The sequence below is a fragment of the Rhinopithecus roxellana genome, chromosome 16, assembly GCF_007565055.1.
Source record: "Rhinopithecus roxellana isolate Shanxi Qingling chromosome 16, ASM756505v1, whole genome shotgun sequence".
Classification (NCBI taxonomy): domain Eukaryota; kingdom Metazoa; phylum Chordata; class Mammalia; order Primates; family Cercopithecidae; genus Rhinopithecus; species Rhinopithecus roxellana.
This window is the reverse complement of record NC_044564.1, coordinates 53327255-53347474: the sequence shown is the minus strand read 5'-3', so window position 1 is coordinate 53347474 and position 20220 is coordinate 53327255. Positions and strand designations below refer to the sequence as shown.

Here is a 20220-nt window from a genome sequence, read left to right as displayed (position 1 = left end):
CTGGTGTATGTTTAAATGTTTGCTTTTCCCTTCCCACTGCTGGAAATACAAAGTGATACTGTTCTAATCTTCTATGAGAATCTAATAAGGCTCCTGGGGATAAAACTCACAAAGGATGGATCCCCTGGAGTTTTTTACTCTCAAACTGTCCACACAGAACCTCCAGCAATTCATTAGTTATAGATTAAGTTTTCCTCCTCTGGTATTGGCGAGTTTGCTATTCTTGGACTTCTCCTCCTATAGGTCATGATTCTATGTATCCACCTGATACGGTTTGGGTTTGTGTCCAAATCTCATGTCAAATTGTAATCTCCAATGTTGGAGAAGGGGCCTGGTGGGAGGTGGCTGGATCTTGGGAGTGGATTTCCCCCTTGCAGTTCTCATGATAGTGAGTGAGTTCTCACAAGATTTGGATGTTTGAAAGTGTGTAGCACCATCCCACTCACTCTCTTCCTCCTGCTTCTGCCGTGTGAGACATGCTTGCTTCCCCTTCACCACCTGCCATAATTGTAAGTTTCCTGAGGCTTCCTCAGCCATGCTTCCTGTACAGCCTGTGGAATCATGAGCCAATTAAACCCCTTTTCTTTATAAATAACCCAGTCTTAGATAGTTCTCAATAGCAGTGTGAGAACAAACTAATACAGAAAATTGGCACAGAGAGTGGGGTATTAATATAAAGATACATGAAAATGTGCAAGCGACCTTGGAACTGGGTAATGGACAGATGTTGGAACAGCTCAGAGGGCTCAGAAGGAGACAGGAAGATGAAGAAAAGTATTCGAACTTCCTAGAGACTTGTTAAATTGTTGAAACAAAAATGCTAATAGTGATATGGACAATGAAGTCCAGGCTGAGGTTGTCTCCAGTGAAGATGAGGAACACACTGGGAACTGAAGTAAAGGTCACTCTTGCTACGCTGTAGCAAAAAGACTAGTGGCACTGTGCCCCTGATCTGGGGATTTGTGGAACTTTGAACTTGAGAGAGATGATTTAGGGTATCTGGCAGAAGACATTTCTAAGCAGCAAGGCATTCAAGAAGTAGCTTGGCTGCTTCTAACAGCACATGTGCATATGTGTGTACAAAGAGATGATCTGAAACTGGAACTTAAAAGGGAAGCAGAGCATAAAAGTTTAGAAAAGTTTTCTAAACTGTCTCTTCTGCTTCAGTGGGACCATATGGTAGAAAAGAAAAACCCATTTTCTGGGGAGGAATTCAAGTCAGCTGCAGAAATTTGCATAAGTAAAGAGGAGCTGAATGTTAACAGCCAAGACAATGGAGAAAATGCTTGAAGGCATTTCAGAGACCTTTGTGGCAGCCCCTCCCATCACAGGCCAAGAGGCCTAGAAGGGAAGAATGATTTCATGGGCCAGGCCCAGGGCCCTGATACCCTGCCCCATCTCAGGACACTGCTGCCTACATCCCAGCTGCTCCAGCTCCAGCCATGGCTAAAAGGGCCCCAGATGTGTCTCAGACTGGTGCTCTAGAGGGTGCAAGTCATAAGCCTTGGTGGCTTTCATGTGGTATTAAGCCTGCAGGTACACAGAGGGCAAGAGTTGAGGCTTGGGAGCCTCTGCATAGATTTCAGAGGATATATGAAAATGTCTGGATGTTCAGGCAGAAGTTTGCTGCAGGAGTAGAGCCCTTATGGACAACCTCTACTAGGGCAGTGCAGACGGGGAAATGTGGGGTTGGAACCCCCACTTAGAGTCCCCACTGGGGCACTGGCTAGTGGAGCTGTGAGAAGAGGGCAACCGTTCTCCAGACCCCAGAATGGTAGACCCACAGACAACTTGAACTGTGCACCTGGAAAAGCCACAGGTACTCAATGGCAGCACCTGAGAGCAGCCATGGGAGCTGAGTACTACAGAGCCACAGGGGCGGGGCTGCCCAAGGCCTTAAGAGCCCATCCCTTGTATTGGTGTGGCCTGGATATAAGACATGAAGTCAAACAAAATTATTTTGGAGCTTAAGATTTAATGACTATCCTGCTGGGTTTTGGATTTGCATGGGTCCTGTAACCCCTTTGTTTTGGCCAATTTCTCCTATTCGGAATGGGAGTATTAAGCCAATGCCTGTACCTCCACTGTATCTTGGAAGTAACTAACTTGTTTTTTATTTTACTTGTCTTAGAGAGACTTTGGACTGTGGACTTTTGAGTTAATGCTGAAATGAATTAAGACTTTGAGGGACTGTTGAGAAATGAGGATTATATTTTGCAATGTGAGGAGGATATGAGATTTGGGAGGGGTTGGGGTGGATTTATATGGTTTGGATTTGTTTCCCTGCCCAAATCTCATGTCAAATTATAATTCCCAATTTTGAAGGAGAACCCTGGTGGGAGGTGATTGAATCATGGGGGCAGATTTCTCCCTTGCTGTTCTCATGATAGTGAGTTCTCACAGGATCTGGTTGTTTAAAAGAATATGGGAAGGTAGCACCTTCCCCTTTGCTCTCTTCCTACTGTTTCTGCCATGTAAGATGTGCCTGTTTCCCCTTCACCGTCCACCATGATTATACGTTTCCTGAGGCCTTCTCAGTCATGCTTCCTGTACAGCCTGTGAAATGGTGAGCCAATTTCAGCCCCTTTTCTTTATAAATTACCCCGTTCCAGGTGGTTCTTCAGAGCACTGCAGGAATGGACTAATATACTGCCTGACTGTCTTTTCTGCTTTGGGGGCAGTGGTTTGCTCTGTGAACTCAGTTCTTTGATAAATCTCACAAGAGTTGTTAATTTTCAGTTCATTCAGCTTTTTTCTGGTTGTACTTGTATGTGAGAGCTAACTTCCAAGTTCCATACAAGCTGTACCCAAAACTGGAAGTCCCCAGTGATTCTCTCTGAGTGGTAATATTATTTTTTTCCTTTGTACTTTTCTTTCAATCTTTTCTCTCTGAGTAGTAATATGAGTGATTCTGAGTGATAATATTATGAGTAAATTTTTTTCTTTGTACTTTTCTTACTTTCCACCTTTTCTACAATCCATTTTATAATTAAAAAGTTAAAGTATTCTTTATAATAGAGAAAAAAAAACAGTGAATTCAATCTCTATCTGTTGACTTGGAGGAAAATACTCAATGTACTGTTAAGCAAAAAAGGCAAGTTGCAGAGAATAGTATAGCACCTAAAAAAAAAAAAAAGAATAAAACCCTGAAACATCCTTAAAGTAGAGCTGAGAGCTAAAGCCATCTACCCTCACAAAGTTTACTGGCTACATTAAAATTACTTTCCTATTCCATTGTCTTTATTATACTATTCCAGGAGACTCTTACTTAGGCAAGTTATTCTCAAAATTCTCACCTTGCTATTTCCACAAATTTTAAACTATATAATGACCTGCCCTAGCAAATCTCTGTATTGACACACTTTAAATTTCAATAAAATCTTATCTTGACCTCCTTCAAAGAAACTACCAGACTCCATCAAGGTGGTGGCCTCCCTTACCACAGCAAACAATAAATTCAACTTAATCTTATTATCAGGTTATATGTTATTTTTTGTTGTTGTTGTTGAGATGGAGTCTCACTGTGTTGCCAAGGCTGGAGTGCAGTGGTGTGATCTCAGCTCACTGCAACCTCTGCATCCTGGGTTTGAGCAATTCTTGTGTCTCAGCCTCTCAAGTAGCTGGGATTATAGGCGTGCACCAACATGCCTGGCTAATTTTTGTATTTTTAGGAGAGATGGGGGTTTCACCATGCTGGCCAGGCTGGTCTTGAACTTTTTACCTCAAGTGATCCACCTGCCTTGGCCTCCCAAAATGCTGGGATTACAGGCATGATCCACTGCACCAGTCTCGGGTTGTATTGAGACAATTGGGGAAGTGGCATTTGACAGCCTCTATGCTTGTATGTGTTAATGTGTGCAAGAAGAAAGGTGTAGAAGTAACCACATCAGACTATTAAAGCTGACTGCCTGGTAGGCGTGGTGAATGCTAAATTAATTTTCTTTGTATTATTTCGCTAGTTGTGGTGGATACATGTCCATTTTATAATCCTAGAAGAGGAATTTAATTAAAATTTTTACAAGAGAATTAAGAAATACATGTATTTGCTTGAGGGACTATGGGTCTGTTCGCTTTGAGGTTTATAATCCCACAGTAAGCCTTGCTTCATAACTGCATTTGGGTTTACAGACAAAGAGGCCTCGTTCTTGTGTATAACAAAATTAGTGTTTAAAAACAGAAAACTTGCTTCCCTGTAGTCGCCAGACTTAGTTGCCTGTATTATTCAACTTAGCCCTTACGGAAACTGATGCAGAACACAAACACCTTCTTGCATAAAGGGGCTCAGGCATTTGGAACACGTCACTTGCCTTCCATGAAGCTCAGTATCCTAAACAACACCAGGGATGAATACAGTTCACCTGGACCAAGGTTTAGCAATTCTAGCCCTATCAGTCATTATTCCTCACCCTTTGCTCTATCATTTTTCATTACTCCTCCCCAAGCAAAACAGATTCACACACTATATGACAGTATATACAAGAAAGAACAGAAATTATATTTTATCTAGTTTGATGCAGGTTCTTACTCAGTACATTTTAAGAAAAGGATTAGATTTGCCCATTTCTTTAATAGTAAGATTGACTCCCAATATAAAATTCTTGTGGGAAAAACATTTATTCATAAAGGGAGAGTACGTCCCTACCTTTCTGCTAAGTAAACCAATGATATTTCCCCCAAGCATTACACCACATCACTCTCAATGAAGGTTAAGTCAAGCACAAATGAAGATTGCTGCCTTGTAATGTAGGTGACAGAAAAGCCATTTCAGAGAGAGAAAAAAATATTCAGCCTTTCCTGTTATTCCCATTGATGTTGACTTTCTTTTTACAAGAATGACAATTGTGTGCTGGGTATATATGCCTGAACCAATGATCTGAATCAAGACCAGTATGGCCTCATATTGTTCCTCAGGAATGAAATAATAGAGATGATTAAAAGCCTGATAGACTAGTGGTTCTCAAACTTAAGCATATATCAGAATCACCTGGAGGGCATGTTCTATTAGGGGGCCCCACCCTCAGAGTTTCTGATTCAGTAGGTCTGGGATGAGGCATGAGAATTTGCATTTCCATTTGCAAGCCGTGCTGATGCTGCTAGTTTGGAGACCACACTTTGAGAAACACTGATTTCAAAACTGTCAATGCTTGAGGGGCCCTTAAAAGCCATCTCCAGTCTATTTCTTGACATTGAGAATCTTTCTGGATGTTTTAATGACATTTAATTTACAAGTCATTTTTTCTAACATAATGCAAACCTTTGACAACACAACAGTATGTCTCAACTACACAGCTTGCAATTACAGGACGACTCACTTATTCACCCATTTTATAGAGGAAATCAAAACTCAAATAAGGCTGTGGCAAAATCTAGAATAACCCACACATTTGACTCCCAATTCAGGGCCATGATCCTAATTTCTCATCTGAATAATTAAAGATAAAGAAGCAGCCTTAGAGGGAAAAACGTCTTTTAAAACCTTTACATTCCTGCTACAGTATATCTGGTTGCAGTATATTCTGGCTATATAATATCTCTAATGGGAAATGAAGAGGTTAATATTTAAATTAAGAGGTTCATATTTAAATTAAGAGGTTCACCCCATTTTAAGGGTGGGACCTATGAAAATAGTCTGAGAATCGTTTCTGGTGGCATAACTCAGGCAGACCCAGCTGTGATGTGTGCCAACTCTGGTCCACGTAGCAGACTGACACTAGAGCTAAGAGGCCAGGCTGGGATAGGGGGCAGTCAGGAGTCTGTTCCTTCAGGTGGTAGCTCTACCCTCTCCACATGGGAAGTGCTTAGGCATGCCAGTCTGGTTGGATATGGAACTGGAGGACTTGAAGATAAAATTGCACACTAAGCATACTCTGTCCAGCACCTACAGAGATGATGAGGTGTAAAAACCTCTTTCTCAGAAAACTCTTGGTCTTATCAATGCGTGGGGCAAACGTGAACTTGGTCACTATGTATACGTATGGCATTATATCTGATGGCAGTAGTGATAGATCTAAGTCAGTAGCCTTTAGAAACCATGAGTAGCTGGGACCTAAGGGCCCCGTTCTGGCCCTTGCAGAGGACTGTGAAGGAAGAGCCAGAGTAGCAGGGCCCAGCCAAGAAAACTGGGTCTCAGTGGAAAGGCTCAGCCACGGAAACTAGAAACTAGAAACTTGAGCCAGGACTTGTCTGTAAGCTCAATTATGTCAGCAAGCGCCAGGTAAATGGGTGCCTGAAGCTTATCAACAGATCAGTTCCGGGCCTCACTCACTGAGGGGAGGTGGGGAAGCTCCAAGGAATATGGGGTCTGGAGTCAAATCCAACTTTTGGTGCACAGCTCTTTGCTCTTCAATCTCTTCTTTGCGTTACCTTTATTTGTAAAATGGGAACAAGAACTATGCCTTCTGCACATGGTTCTTGTAATTGAATAAAATAATGCAATCAGTACATAGCCTGATACTCTTAGCTTCCTTCCTCTGTTCCTAAAAAACCTTTGACCTTGGAAAGAACTAGGCTGATGGGCTCAGCAACGAGAGCTGAACAAAATGGCTGCCACAACGTGGTAAACAGGTCCGCATATGCACATGCTCAGGATGGCCCGCCTTCTTGTTACTGCATGCTCACTCTGCTGCCACCTCACACCGGGAAGATCATCAGCTGAACTGTTCACCACCAGTCCCGCGCCGCCGAAGGAGAAGAGACTCCTGTTCTCAATGATCATCCCTGGCTCTCATTTCCGTTATAGCCAAGGAGAATACTACACCAAACATAGCAACAGAAGGATCAGAGAACATTCTTCACACAACAGAAATCCTGAACCACAAAGGCAGTAGTTTTGAGGGCTTTAGCAATAGCAATGCTTCTGAAGCCAAGGAGAGATTGCAAAGAGCACAAAAATATAGAAAATACAGAAATAGAAGCAGGGAAAGACGATTGTTTTCTCTGAACTGATACCAAATCATCTCAGTAAGAGAAATATGGGTATACTCTTCCGTGGAGGTCTCCAATCCTATTGCGGTTAGCAAATCCGAGAAACCAACCAAGAAGGGAAACTCCTCCTCCTGAATGCTCAGACTAACTGGAAATTAATACATGAATTGATATTTAGAGAGACAAAGAGGTTTCTCAGGAGGACTGTACTCTGTGTGGATCAAATTTCCTTCAAGATTCAAAGCAGGATACAGCATTGGCAAATATATAGAAAAGCAAAGATCCTGGAGTTCTCCTTAGATAATTCTAAAAAAGGAAGCTTTCATCAATCCAGTAGTGTTGAAGGAAAACACTCCCATTTTGATCCTATCAACACCAGCTTCTTAAAGAATGTGCCCATCTTTGTGCTATTTTTTTTTTTTTTTTTTTTTGAGAACTTTAAAAAAAGATGTTGAGAAATGTTACAAAGTGTGAGCCTTGAAAAGATCCTGGCTAAAACCAAACAAATAGAAGACAATGTTAGGACATCTGGGAAAATGCGACTATGGCTTGTCTCTTAGCTATCAGGGAACTACTGTTTATTCCTTTTGGTATGCTATAGGATTGTGGTTGGCTATGAGATACCCTTATTCTTAGATTTGTGCTGAAATATTAGGTGTGAAGTATCATAATGATGGCAACTTATTTTCCAATGGTTTAGTAAAATAAAACAGGGTAGGGGTGAAATATTATTGTTGAATCTCAGGTGGAGGGTATATAGGTGTTCACTGAACCAGTCTTTCAATGGAATATTTTTGAAATCTTTCAAAATCAAAAGACATAAATAGCAATATAGATTTTCCAACTAAGAAACAGAATTTAAGGCTGAGCAGGGACTTCATATGGCTTGGCCCGTGGCAGCATCTCTTCTGCTGTTTAATAAAGTCATGGGTGCAACAGGTGCCCCTGGTGACACAGCTGGACCACACCAAGGAGGCTGGCTCTCTCAAGCTCTCTTTTTCCCTATCAAGTGTTCTGTAGCAAGAGCCTGCCCAGCCCTCTACAGAAAACTGCCACTTCAGGCACAAGGGTTTCAATCCTCTAGAATTCAAAGAAACAGGCTGCATTTGTCGAGCTAAATTATCTCTTTATTAGGAAAGCACCAACACCACATTCTTCGAAATTACTGGAATTTTATTTGCCTCAGGCTTATGACTTGCAACCAAAGACATTGTGCAAAGAAAGCAAAGATTAAGTACACTTTAGGGAGAAGGAGACGATACACATTGGTAACATAGGAGATCAGGGTGACAAAAGCCATCCAATACACTATATAGATTGCAATATTCAATAGCGCTTTCAACAAAACTTTTTTAAAAATCAAGAGCAAAAAAATTAAGCAATGTTTACAGTAGACATAAATCTTATACAATTCAAAAAGCTTTTCTTCAGATCATAGAGCATAAAATGGAAAAATGTATATGCAGGTGAAATCTAACTACTGTACAATTATCACCTATTAAAGTTGCTTATATGTACCACAGTGTAAAAAAACAATACCGAACAAATAAAAACCTTGAAAATTGCCTGATGAAAAATAAAATAACCAGTGGCTTTTAATGGCTTCTCCTGGTTATCAGTGCTACAAAAGACAAAAACCTTCTCATCTGAACAGGTGATAAAACCAGGCACAATCAAACTGTTACCAAATTAGACCCACCCATAGAAATATACTATCCACCCACATATTTTCCATCAAAAGCTTTTTTGTTTGTTTCAATCTTTGAGGCCCATTTGGTCACAATATGTTACAAATATTTGTGTATGTGTGTTTTTTTTTTACACCATGATATCATATGTTTGTCTGGCACTATCCTAAAGCTAGTTTATAGACGATGATGATATAGAAACAACCCAGTGCCTATATGACAAATGAACTCACTGGGTAGAAATGAGACAGGGGAGGAGGGAATTCAGTTCTACCAAGGAAAAACGTCCATACTGATCACTCATCATCCGTCCCACTTCCTTCTGACTGTTCCTAAAAGTAAAAATAAGATAAAATGAAGTAACATCACATGCAAGAAAAAGACATAAAACAAACCATCAAGAGGCCATTAGGAAAAAAAAGACATTTTAGAAACAACCCGCCAAATCTCTTTCCGTGGGAGGACAGAAACACATTAAAGAGGCATCAACAGCCTCGAAGCTGAGAAGTTTTTCTTACTGAAAACCCTAAAGCAAAGCCCACCCTCGAAGCTGGTGTTTGTGCCCTTTCACTTTGGCTTGAAAGGTTTATGGCTAATACTTTCTCTTTTTCAGTCCTAGGTTTTAGAAAATTCATGGGAGAAAAAAAATACCCTGCATTTGACATCTCCTAAAGAAAATACAGTATTTTAAATGTATTTGAAAATGCTTGCATCAAGGGTTAAGGCCAGGGTGAGATCATAATTCTGAAATTTTACCAAATTGGTAATGTGTTGAAGGAAAATCAAACTAGCACATACACGAAAAGGGAAATTTATCTTTTCAGAAAGAGAAGAATGTGGGTGCCAGGAAGCCATCTTCAGGAAAGTGAATGGATGAAATGAAGGGTATTTCAAAAGGCAAAGTATTAGGAGCTTCTGCCCACTCTTCTACCTTGCTGCCCAGTCAGGCATAGCACACTAGACTGAGTTTTTCTACTTGGGTCCGCATCCCACCTCTACTACGTGATCTGTAGCAAAACACACATAACCTAACCATTTCTGTAACATGTTTTTTGAGAGTGACATCTATCTCATGATGCTGACATCAGTATTTAATATGCTACCACACAGTGAGGTACCTATTACGAGGCCTGGCTCAATAGATGCTCACTGCATTTTTCAAATATTAAAAATAACACCCCTAGGTACTTAAAAAGTCATTTGAGTTTTTACACGGTCCCTTAAGTAGCAACTCGAGCCAGTAACTCTGACGTCATATCACTTTTTCTCATTCTTCCATCTAATCTACTGCTATGTACCAGGCGCAATGCTGGGTGTGATGGATATAAAATATTAACTGGCTATGGGGAAAACTATATTTATAAGCAAGCATGTGGGAAGATTAAAAAGGGGGAAAAGAGTTTGATTTCATAGTTTTTCATTTTTGAAGACTATTAAAAAAGCAATAAACAAAACCCCCAATTCTTTGTTCTAAATCATACAGCTCCATTCACATCCCTCAATAATGAAATCTCACTAAATCCTGACATTGCCACTCCTAGGTAATAAAGTGAAAAGGCTGAAGAGGCATGGAAACGCAAGAGGCCAGCAAGCAGTGGAGAGGGCGCCTCCGCCTTCAGTCCCAGTCGGCGGCTACACTTACACGTTCATCCTGCTCCTCATCGCTGTCAAAATCGCTCACTACAGGTTTGGCTTTTCCTCGATTTGGCCTTTTCTTGCCTTTTCCTTTGTCCCGGCCTTTCTCATCTTTTTTATTGAGCTTAATTTTCACCTTGACTGATTTTGCTAAAACCAAAGCAAATGAAATAGATAGCAATGAGTAATCACAAGGGAGATCTTTGTATAGGTGATAAGACTGTCACCAACCTACAGACAACACAAACATCCCGGAGTGCCCAGAACATTCCTGGATTATGCCTGTTCTGTGTGGTTCTGTCTAGTCAGCGACCCCTTCCACTTGCCAACCTGTCTCCCTTTGGAAGGTAAATGATATAGTCACAGGCAACAAGAGGGACCGAGGTCTCACGGAGGACAGTGGGGTTGGATCCTTTACCTGTCTCCCAATGGCTGACCAAGGATAATGACGGGAAGTGTTTCCTATTTTGTGGAGGTGTTTGGGCAATCATTTAATAGAACTTTTACATTAAAAATATAAAAAGTTTTTTAAAGGCCAATAATTTTACTACATAGATAACTCCAGTTGACTTAAAAAGAAAATTCAAATAGTTCAATAACATTTTTAACATAAAGGTACAAAATGGAAAGTAAAAAGAAAACACTTTTGAATGCTTCCTTTCTCCCATTCCTAGTTTCTCTCCCTACAACTCTCTTTCTGGTAATTATTTCCAGGAAAACAAATGTTTATGTCCATACCTGCAAGTACATCCATTCTTCTGTATATAATTCTACATATTCTATAAGTCTTTCTCTACAGAATATAAAGAATTCAAGTATGTGTATATACACACATATGTACTTGAATTCTTTATGTAGTTATCCCAAAGGGATCTTTATACACGTCCATATTCTACACTTGACTGTTTACTCACATATACGGGATATTTATAGGTAAAGGCTCATATATACCTGTCTAATTCTTTTAAATACCTGAAAATTTTCCATCATATGGTATACTATAATTTATTTAATCGGTCTCATATGATGAGGGCTGAAGTTTCCTGCTTTTTTTTTTTTTTTTTTTTTTTTGCCAGTATAAACGTATAAACAAAGCTGCTGTGAACCTATTTCAATGTATCTTGGCAGAATTTGAAGGAGGTATGGTGGACATGTCCATATGGTAAATTTCTAACAGCGCTCTGCCAGATTAGCCTTCAGAAAGATCGCACCCATTTCCACCTTCACAGGACTATTCTGGGGATACAAGTGAAAACACTTGGAAGAGTTCAAGGTACAATATCACAAATATAGGTACCTCTCCCAAGGAACAAAGACAATCTGCTCCATGGTAGCTATTTGGGATAGATATCCATAGAACACCATTTTTGGTATTTGATGATGAAGGCACTGAAAATGTGGGTCTCTCATTCAAGCCAGCTTTGCTAGACTACCATGTCTGGTGGGTCTCAAGGCGTCTAGAAATGGAGAGGAGAATGTTCCAGACTTCTTTTGTGAAGTAGAGGGACCCACAAAATATTTCCAAAACTAAAATCTCCCACAGAAACATAAGCTAACAGAAGAGATGAGAGCTGTGCTGTTTTGAACTCAAGTGTGGTGGTAGCATTTGCCTTTCCTCCATTCCAAACTGGCAAATCCTAGTACACAAAATAGTACTCCTAGCCAAGGCTTCTATCTATTATACCCAATGTCTGCTGCTTAACAAGCTATGAGGTGGGGCCCTTTGCTTTGGGTGGGGTAACTCAGGACAAGAAGAAGAGACTGGAGATGAGAAGGCCTACCTATTAATGAAAATGGAAAGATGTGGGATATCTAAAGAAATAGATGCCAGAAGCCAGCCATAATTGGCATTTCTAAACAATATGGAAAGGCAAAGTGAAATATGTCCATTTATACAGGTGTGGGCTCTCCCTGACACAGGAGTACAGAAAATGAATAGGTAGAAGACAGGCAACGGGTAAGAAAATGTATACTTGAGAGCATAATCTAAATGCGCTTTGGAGTGTGGTGCACTCTAATGCTGTCAGGCACGCGTCAGTGGATGTTTCTCCAAAACACCCACCTGACAGACTATGGACAAGCAGGCTAATAAACTGGACCATTAGGTGAGCCCTGTAAACAGCTTCCTAAGGTTCTATGATACAACCATATGCACCTATGAAAAGTTCTAGCTACCAAGTGTGGTGGGTAGAATATTGTCTCCTCACAAGATGTCCATATCCTAATCCCAGAACCTTTGAATATGTTATATTACATGGCAAAGGGATTATAGATTGTTAATTGACCTTGACATGGGGAAATTATTGTGGATTATGGAGGTGGGCCCGATCTAATCACCTGCATCCTTAAAAGTGGAAGAAGAGGAGGCAAAAGAGAGATTCATGGAGATACAACATGAGAAGGACTGTACCTGTCATTGCTGGCTTTAAAGTTGAAGCAAGGGGTGGAGGTGGGCGTGCAGGGAGCAATGAGCCAACGAACATTGTTGGGAACAGCCTTCCACTGGCAGCCAGCAAGAAAGTGGGAACTTTGGCCGGGCGCGGTGGCTCAAGCCTGTAATCCCAGCACTTTGGGAGGCCGAGACGGGCAGATCACGGGGTCAGGAGATCGAGACCATCCTGGCTAACACGGTGAAACCCCGTCTCTACTAAAAACACAAAAACTAGGCGGGCGACGTGGCGGGCGCCTGTAGTCCCAGCTACTCGGGAGGCTGAGGCAGGAGAATGGCGTGAACCCGGGCGGCGGAGCTTGCAGTGAGCTGAGATCCGGCCACTGCACTCCAGCCTGGGGCACAGAGCAAGATTCCATCTCAAAAAAAAAAAAAAAAAAAGAAAGTGGGAACTTTGCTTTTACAAACACAAGAAATTGAACTCTGCTAAGAACCAGGATGAACAAGGAAATGGGATGCCCATCTCGAGCATCCAGAAAGGAACACAGGCTGCTGACATATTGATCTTAGTCCAGGGAGACTCATGCTGAATCTGTGACCCACAGAACCATGAGGTAATAAGTTTGTGTTGTATTAAAGCCACTAAGTTTGTGGTAATTCGTTATAGCAGCAATAGAAAATGAATATACCAAGGCTTGAGAAATTAAAGAAACTAAATTGATAGATGGGGTAAGAGAGCAGCTCTTTGAAGAGATTAGAAATTTGGCTCTAAAATAATGAAATATATAGCTAAGATAGATGATGCAGATGTATTCAAATACTAGAACAAAGGAATAACTACATGAATTTGGGAAAGTTTAAATTCATAAAAGAATCACTAACTAGAATATTGAGAACAGAAAAGGATGTTGGGAAAGTCACTTATGGATGTTGAGGGCAAGAATGGAAACTTCCTTCTCTGTGGCAATGTGTATGCATCACATCCATTTTACATCTTTTCAATAATCTATGGGTAAAATGCTCAGGACAGCGTTATTGGGAAACAGCCTGATGAACAGAGTATAATTAACACGTTTTAGTACATTCCTTAATGTTAATATATAATATACATGTTAATATATGTTGCTGTAGAAAAACCCTCATTGCCATGGAAAGTGTTCATAAGTACAAAAATGGCACAAAACAGTGTGCTATGCTTGTATAAACAAATTTATGTATAGAAAAAAATTGAAGGTAACTTCTCAAAATATTACATGTATGTTGAGATATAGAATTACACATTTTTTACCTTTGAAAATATATTTTCCAAGTCATCTGTATTAATATGTAACTAGAAACCTAATAATTTTTTTAAAAGCATGTCTATACTTTTTCTTTTTTTTTGGAGACAGAGTCTCACTCTGTTGCCCAGGCTGGAGTACAGTGACGTGATCTCAGCTCACTGCAACCTCTGCTTTCTGGGTTCAAGCGATTCTCCTGCCTCAGTCTCCCAAGTAGCTGCGACTACAGGTGCCCGCCACCACACCTTGCTAATTTTTGTATTTTTAGTAAAGATGAAGTTTCACCATGTTGATCAGGCTGGTCTCAAACTCCTGACTTCAAGTGATCCACCCGCCTCAGCCTCCCGAAGTGCTGGGATTACAGGCGTGAGACACCGAGCCCAGCTTATACTGTTTTACATAGTAGCCCATAACTACTAGGTTTTATTACTTTGAGTGGTATAGCGTGAAGACACACATAGGAAAGAAAAAATTTTATATTTTTTAAGTATTTAATTGTTTTTTTTTTAGATAGGGTTTTGCTCTGTTGCCCAGGCTGGAGGGCAGCAGTGTGATCATTGCTCACAGCAGCCTTGAACTCCTAGACTAAGCCATCCTCCTGCCTCAGCCTCCCGAGTAGCTGGGACTATAGACACGTGCCACCACACTTGGCTATGTCTTTTTACAAAAATTTTTGTAGAGATAGGGTCTTGCTATGTTATCCAGGTTGGTCTTGAACTCCTAGCCTCAAGCTATCCTTCTACCTCAGCCTCCCAAAGTGCTTGGATTATAGTTGTGAGCCACTATGCCCTAACAAGAAATTTTCAACTTCTGACAGCACCCTTAACCTTTGGAATATTTGGGTTATCAGTCAGGGCTGGAACTTGGGTAAAACAATGGAGGCACTCACCTTGGGTGTAAAATTGAAGGGAGCACCAAACCCCAGTAATCAACTAATATCCTAAAAGGTGATATTTTAAAAACCCAAATTAATGCCCCCCCAAATCCATGATAAACAAAATATCAACATTTTAAATAAAGACAGTACCCTGTCATCACCCCTCTTCCCCTGGCAAAAAAAAAAAAAAAAAGAAAAATTCTATGCAAAATTCACAGTTCCAACTCAGTCTGACAATTATTTTCTAAAGCTATGATTCTCAAAGTGTGGTCCTTGGCCCAACATCGTCAGTTTCCCTCGGAATTTGCCCGAAATGTGGACTCTCAGGCCCCACCACAGGCTACTGGATCAAACACTGACATATTCTTCAAGCCCTCCAGGTTTTAGCAAGCCCTCCAGGTTTTAGAACCACTATGGTAAAGAATAGAAGATAGGTGGCATTAACAGCAGTATTCAAAGGCAACATTCAGAAAGCGTTTAAAGGTCAGGTGTGGTGGCTTGCGCCTGTAATCCCAGCACTTTGGGAGGCCCAGGTGGGTGGATCACTTGAGACCAGCCTGGCCAACATGGTGACATCCCATCTCTACTAAAAATATAAAAATTAGCCAGACGTTGTGGCACATGCCTGTAATCCCAGCTACTCAGGAGGCTGAGGCAGGAGAATCACTTGAACCCGGGAGGTGGAGGTTGTAGTCAGCTAAGATCATGCCACTGCATTCCAGCCTGGGTGATAGAGTGAGACCCTGTCTCAAAAAAAATAAACAAGCAGTGTTTGCTATGAGCCCGGCCTATGCTAAACATTTTACATGCCTGGAGGTCATTTTTATGACTTCAGTTTCACACATGAGAAAATTGAGCATGAGCAGGGTTAAGTACATGGCCCCCGGTTGCCCAGCAAGGACAAAGTGGACTAAGGGCTCCCATCCAGATCTGCCCCACTCTCAAGTCTCTTCTGCGAGCATTTGTGGAGACAGCTATGCAGGTGAGGAGGGGCAAAGATGCAGAGCACCCGAATGTGTGGGCTTACCCTCGGACTCTGACTCTTCTTCATCTTCCTCTTCCTCCTCTTCATTGCTTTCATCCTCACTCTCTTCCTCTTTGGCAATTTTCTGCCGGGCACTCTTAAACACTGACTGTAAGACGATGGAGTCTTCATAGATCTAAATAGTCAAAGGGGCATCAGTAAAAACTGCAAGCTGAGGGCCTAAGATTTAAAATGGCAGCGAACCCATCCTTATGCAACACACCAGCTTACTTTACATGAATGTTAGTAGAAATGTCACCGTTAGCTTTTATGCCCACATGAAAACCCAAGAGCAAAACGCCAAGTCCAAATACAGACATACACATTCATACACAAAGTCCAAATGCAGCTGAAATGATTTCAAAGCACATGGATGCTTGGAGGAGAAGAGTAGATAAAATATCTTCATATGGGACAACAAAAATGGTATTTTTAAAAACCACATTTCTTATTTGGATTGTTCTACCAAATACTGTGGTAAGACAGTGGTAAAGCAATCTTCTTTAAAATGCAAAGCCCCTAGCAAGTGGGGGCTATTCCTTATTACTGAGTTTATCATTAGCAGCCAATACTCATCCAATTAACACTTTATTTTTTAATGGATACACATATCTGAGCATGGCCCTGGGTAGGTGCTGAAAGATAAAAGTTCAAAAATGGTCCTTTTCGGCCAGGCGCGGTGGCTCAAGCCTGTAATCCCAGCACTTTGGGAGGCCGAGACGGGCGGATCACAAGGTCAGGAGATCGAGACCATCCTGGCTAACACGGTGAAACCCCGTCTCTACTAAAAAAATACAAAAACTAGCCGGGCGAGGTGGCAGGCGCCTGTAGTCCCAGCTACTCAGGAGGCTGAGGCAGGAGAATGGCGTAAACCTGGGAGGCGGAGCTTGCAGTGAGCTGAGATCCGGCCACTGCACTCCAGTCCAGGCGACAGAGCGAGACTCCGCCTCAAAAAAAAAAAAAATGGTCCTTTTCCTCAAAAAAATTGAAAATAGAACTACCATATGATCCATAAGCCCCACTTCTGGGTATATAAAGAATCACAAGAAGGGTCTTGAAAAGAACATGGATTAGCACATCCATGTTCCTAGCAGCAGCATTCACAATATAGCAGCAGCATTCACAATAGCCAAGAGGTGGAAGCAAACCAAGGGCCCACTGACAAGTAAGTGGATAAGCAGGTGTGGGCTATATATTTAATGGAATATTATTCAGTCTTTAAAAGGAAGGAAATCCTGTAACATGGATTACACTGGAAGATATTATGCCAAGTCCATAAGTGCATAAGACAGTCACAAAAAGACAAGTACTCTTATGATTCTACTTATATGAAGTATCTAAAATAGGCAAATTCATAGAAACAGACAGTGCCACGGTGGTTGCCAGGGACTGGGGGAAGGAGATGAGAGTTATTAATAGGCACACAGTTTCAGAGTTGCAAGACCACAAAGTTCTAAAGATCTGTTGCCCATCAATGTGAATATACTTAACACTACTGAACTGTATACTTAAACATGACTATGATAAATTTTGTTATGTCTTTTTATCACAATTTTTTAAAAATTTAAAGGAAAATAAAACCCTGCTCTTTAGGAACATATTCCTTTTATTGTAAAGAAGACCTACAGGTTCAAAAGAGTGACCGGGCAAATTGTGGTATGCACCAAATGAACAATATAGGCAGTGAGTATTGACTATGGCAGAACAAAAGACCCATGAGAGAGACACAGGATGGGACCATCAGGGCAGAATTTGCCAGAGGCATCAGAGTTGAGCTGGATCTTAAAGGTGAGGAGAATTCCTTCAGCAGTGAGAAAGGAGAGGGGCTTTTTAGGAAAGGAAAACAAATGAGAAAGAGGAGGAGGCAAGGATAAAAGAGATGCATCTGGGATTGTACTGATGTCAATTTCCTAGTTAAGATATTGTCCTGGTCCAAGTGTGGTACTCAATGCCTACAATCCCAGAACTTTAGGAGGCTGAGGTGGGCTGATCACGAGGTCAGGAGTTCAAGACCAGCCTGGCCAACATGGTGAAAGCCCCTCTCTACTAAAAGAAAATACAAAAATTAGCCAGACAGGGTGGTGCATGCCTTAATCCCAGCTACTCAGGAGGCTGAGGCAGGAGAATCACTTGAATCTGGGAGGCGGAGGCTGCAGTGAGCCAAGATGGCACCATTGCATTCCAGCCTGGGCAATAGAGTGAGACTCCATCTCAAAAAAAAAAGATATTGTCCTATGTTTTGCAAGATGTTTCCATCTTGAGAAGTAAAAGCTACACAGAATCTCTCTGATCTCCAAGAGTAAAAGAAATGTAACTGGAGAAGCAGGTGATTATGGTATCAGTCTGAATGGACTATGGGCTGTTTAGGTTGAGGAGTAGCAGATGAAGCTAAAGACTTACATTAGACTTCTGCAAGCGGTCTACACAGATGAAATTCATTCTAGACAGTGCAGGGGAACCTCAAAGCTTGGGAAAGGGGCAGTAAATGAGCAGGATAGGAAGGTGGCTAGAGAAAGACAAACTAGTGTCCAGATGGCCTGGGGGAGAAACCAGTCAAGAGGCCACTTAACACCTCATTTCAGTTGTGACAGTGAGAGTGAAAACAGATAGTAAGGTTGTAGAAAAAAGGACTGGATGCATATCATAATAATGCCATATTGACATAAAGAATCCAAGTATCTATCCAAAGACTAAAATAAACTGTCATTCACAAAACCTTCTTTGTTGATTCTTCTACTTTCTATGTCCTGGCTTCCAGCTTAACCTTCCTTGGAGAGTGCCTTGAGTAACAGAAGGCTGGCTTTACAAGACCTCCTGTTTTGGTCAAGATACTACTGCTATTAACTCAGAAATTGTTTAAGTCTGTTCAACGCACATTCTGAAGATTTCTATATTCTCCTGTTTGATGAGTGAAATTGATGTGCAGGCTTAAGGAATTTAAAGGTGGTTTGACACTGCATTGGTTGAGGGGTACATCTTTGTCTTTTTCTTCTTCATGGGTCTGAAGGCACCAGGCCAGACATACAGACAGGAAAAAATTCCTACAAAAGGTGACAGTAATTGAGGTGTAATTAAAATGAAAGTGCCCTCCCCTTGGTTATTTTAATAAATTCAGATCATTTATAGACTCTTAGACTTGTTAACTGTGGAGAATGGGAGTAAAGAGAATTGCAATTGGGCTGATAAAAAGGATTAAAAAGCAATTAGAGGCAGTGTTTATTTTTTTTCCTATAGTTTGTTTTGTCTTACATTCTAGTAGTTTCAGCTCCTGATACAAGAGTACAATCAGAAAAATAAGTGAATATAATCAAATATACAATCTCCAAAAAAGCAAAAATGGTACTGCCAGTCTTTCAGCATTACCTTCAATGATTTACTTGAATCCCTCCACTAATTAGAATATAAGCTTTGAGGCCCAGCACAGTGGTGCACACCTGTAATCCCAGCACTTTGGGAGGCCGAGGTGGGCAGATCACCTGAGGTCAGGAGTTCGAGAGCAGCCTGGCCAACATGGTGAAATTCCATCTCTACTAAAATACAAAAATCAGCCAGGCATGGTGGTGGTTGCCTGTAATCCCAGGTACTTGGGAGGCCGTGAGCAGAAGAATGGCTTGAACCTGGGAGGCGGAGGTTGCAGTGAGCCGAGAAGGCACCACTGTACTCCAGCCTGGGAGACAGAGTGAAATTCTGTCTCAAAAAAGGAAAGGAAAAAAAAAAAAAAAAGAATATAGGCTTTGAAGAGAAGTGTGAGTAGGCGCTAGCACAGCTGTGGTACAAAGGTAATTTGAAGATGCCAAAGCCTCTATTTTCTTACATAGGTGGTAAGGAACATAGGTTTTTAGTTATTTTTCTTCTGCCACTAGCAATGATTCAAAAGGTAGTAAATGAAATATTTTACTTAAAAAGAACATGGGCACATTTACAGTTAAGAACTTTTAGACAACTGAAGACAGACCTGGGATCCCTCCAGGTTGAACGTCTGAGCGTTGTGACAGAGAAGCATGACATCCTTCTCCAGGTCGCCCAGGCTCCGGTACTTATGATTACGAATCCTTTCCTAATGGAAATTTTAGAGAAGATGGAGAAAAAAAAGAGGGAGAGGAAAATTCAGCAATCATTACTCAGTTATCAAAGCCTGACTTTCCCTTTGTCCTCACAGCATAAAGCCCTGCTAGGGCTGTGGGACTGCACAACCCCAGGGGGTGCCATTCACCAAGTCCACCCTCCCACTGTCATTCCTTTTGCCAACGAGGAGCATATGACAGGAAATAAGAAGAGCAATAATGTGGGCGGGGGGAGCAGGGAGCCTGAAAGGTCTTCAATAAAATGCAATATAACACGAGCTCTCAATGTGATTAAGTAACATTCACAGAAAAGCACAAGGACATCCCAACCTTTCCTGT

The 20220-nt window shown here is 41.3% G+C and overlaps 1 protein-coding gene across 9 annotated transcripts in view; it reads right to left on the bottom strand.

Annotated features, from left to right (window-relative positions):
* Positions 1 to 8029: 8029 nt before the first annotated feature.
* SMARCA2 (SWI/SNF related, matrix associated, actin dependent regulator of chromatin, subfamily a, member 2) overlaps positions 8030 to 20220 on the bottom strand; it is a 181968-nt gene continuing 169777 nt past the window's right edge. For 4 of the 9 annotated variants that reach the window (XM_030919249.1, XM_030919247.1, XM_030919248.1 and 1 more), the window contains exons 30-33: positions 19773 to 19874; positions 15821 to 15953; positions 10255 to 10397; positions 8909 to 8944 (exon numbers count right to left, since the gene is read on the bottom strand). In XM_030919249.1, the coding sequence (XP_030775109.1) occupies positions 8909 to 8944; positions 10255 to 10397; positions 15821 to 15953; positions 19773 to 19874 (414 nt within the window). Of the gene's footprint in view, positions 8945 to 10254; positions 10398 to 15820; positions 15954 to 19772; positions 19875 to 20220 lie in introns of all 9 variants that reach the window. The other 5 variants (XM_030919251.1, XM_010364410.2, XM_030919250.1 and 2 more) reach the window with 2 other exon arrangements.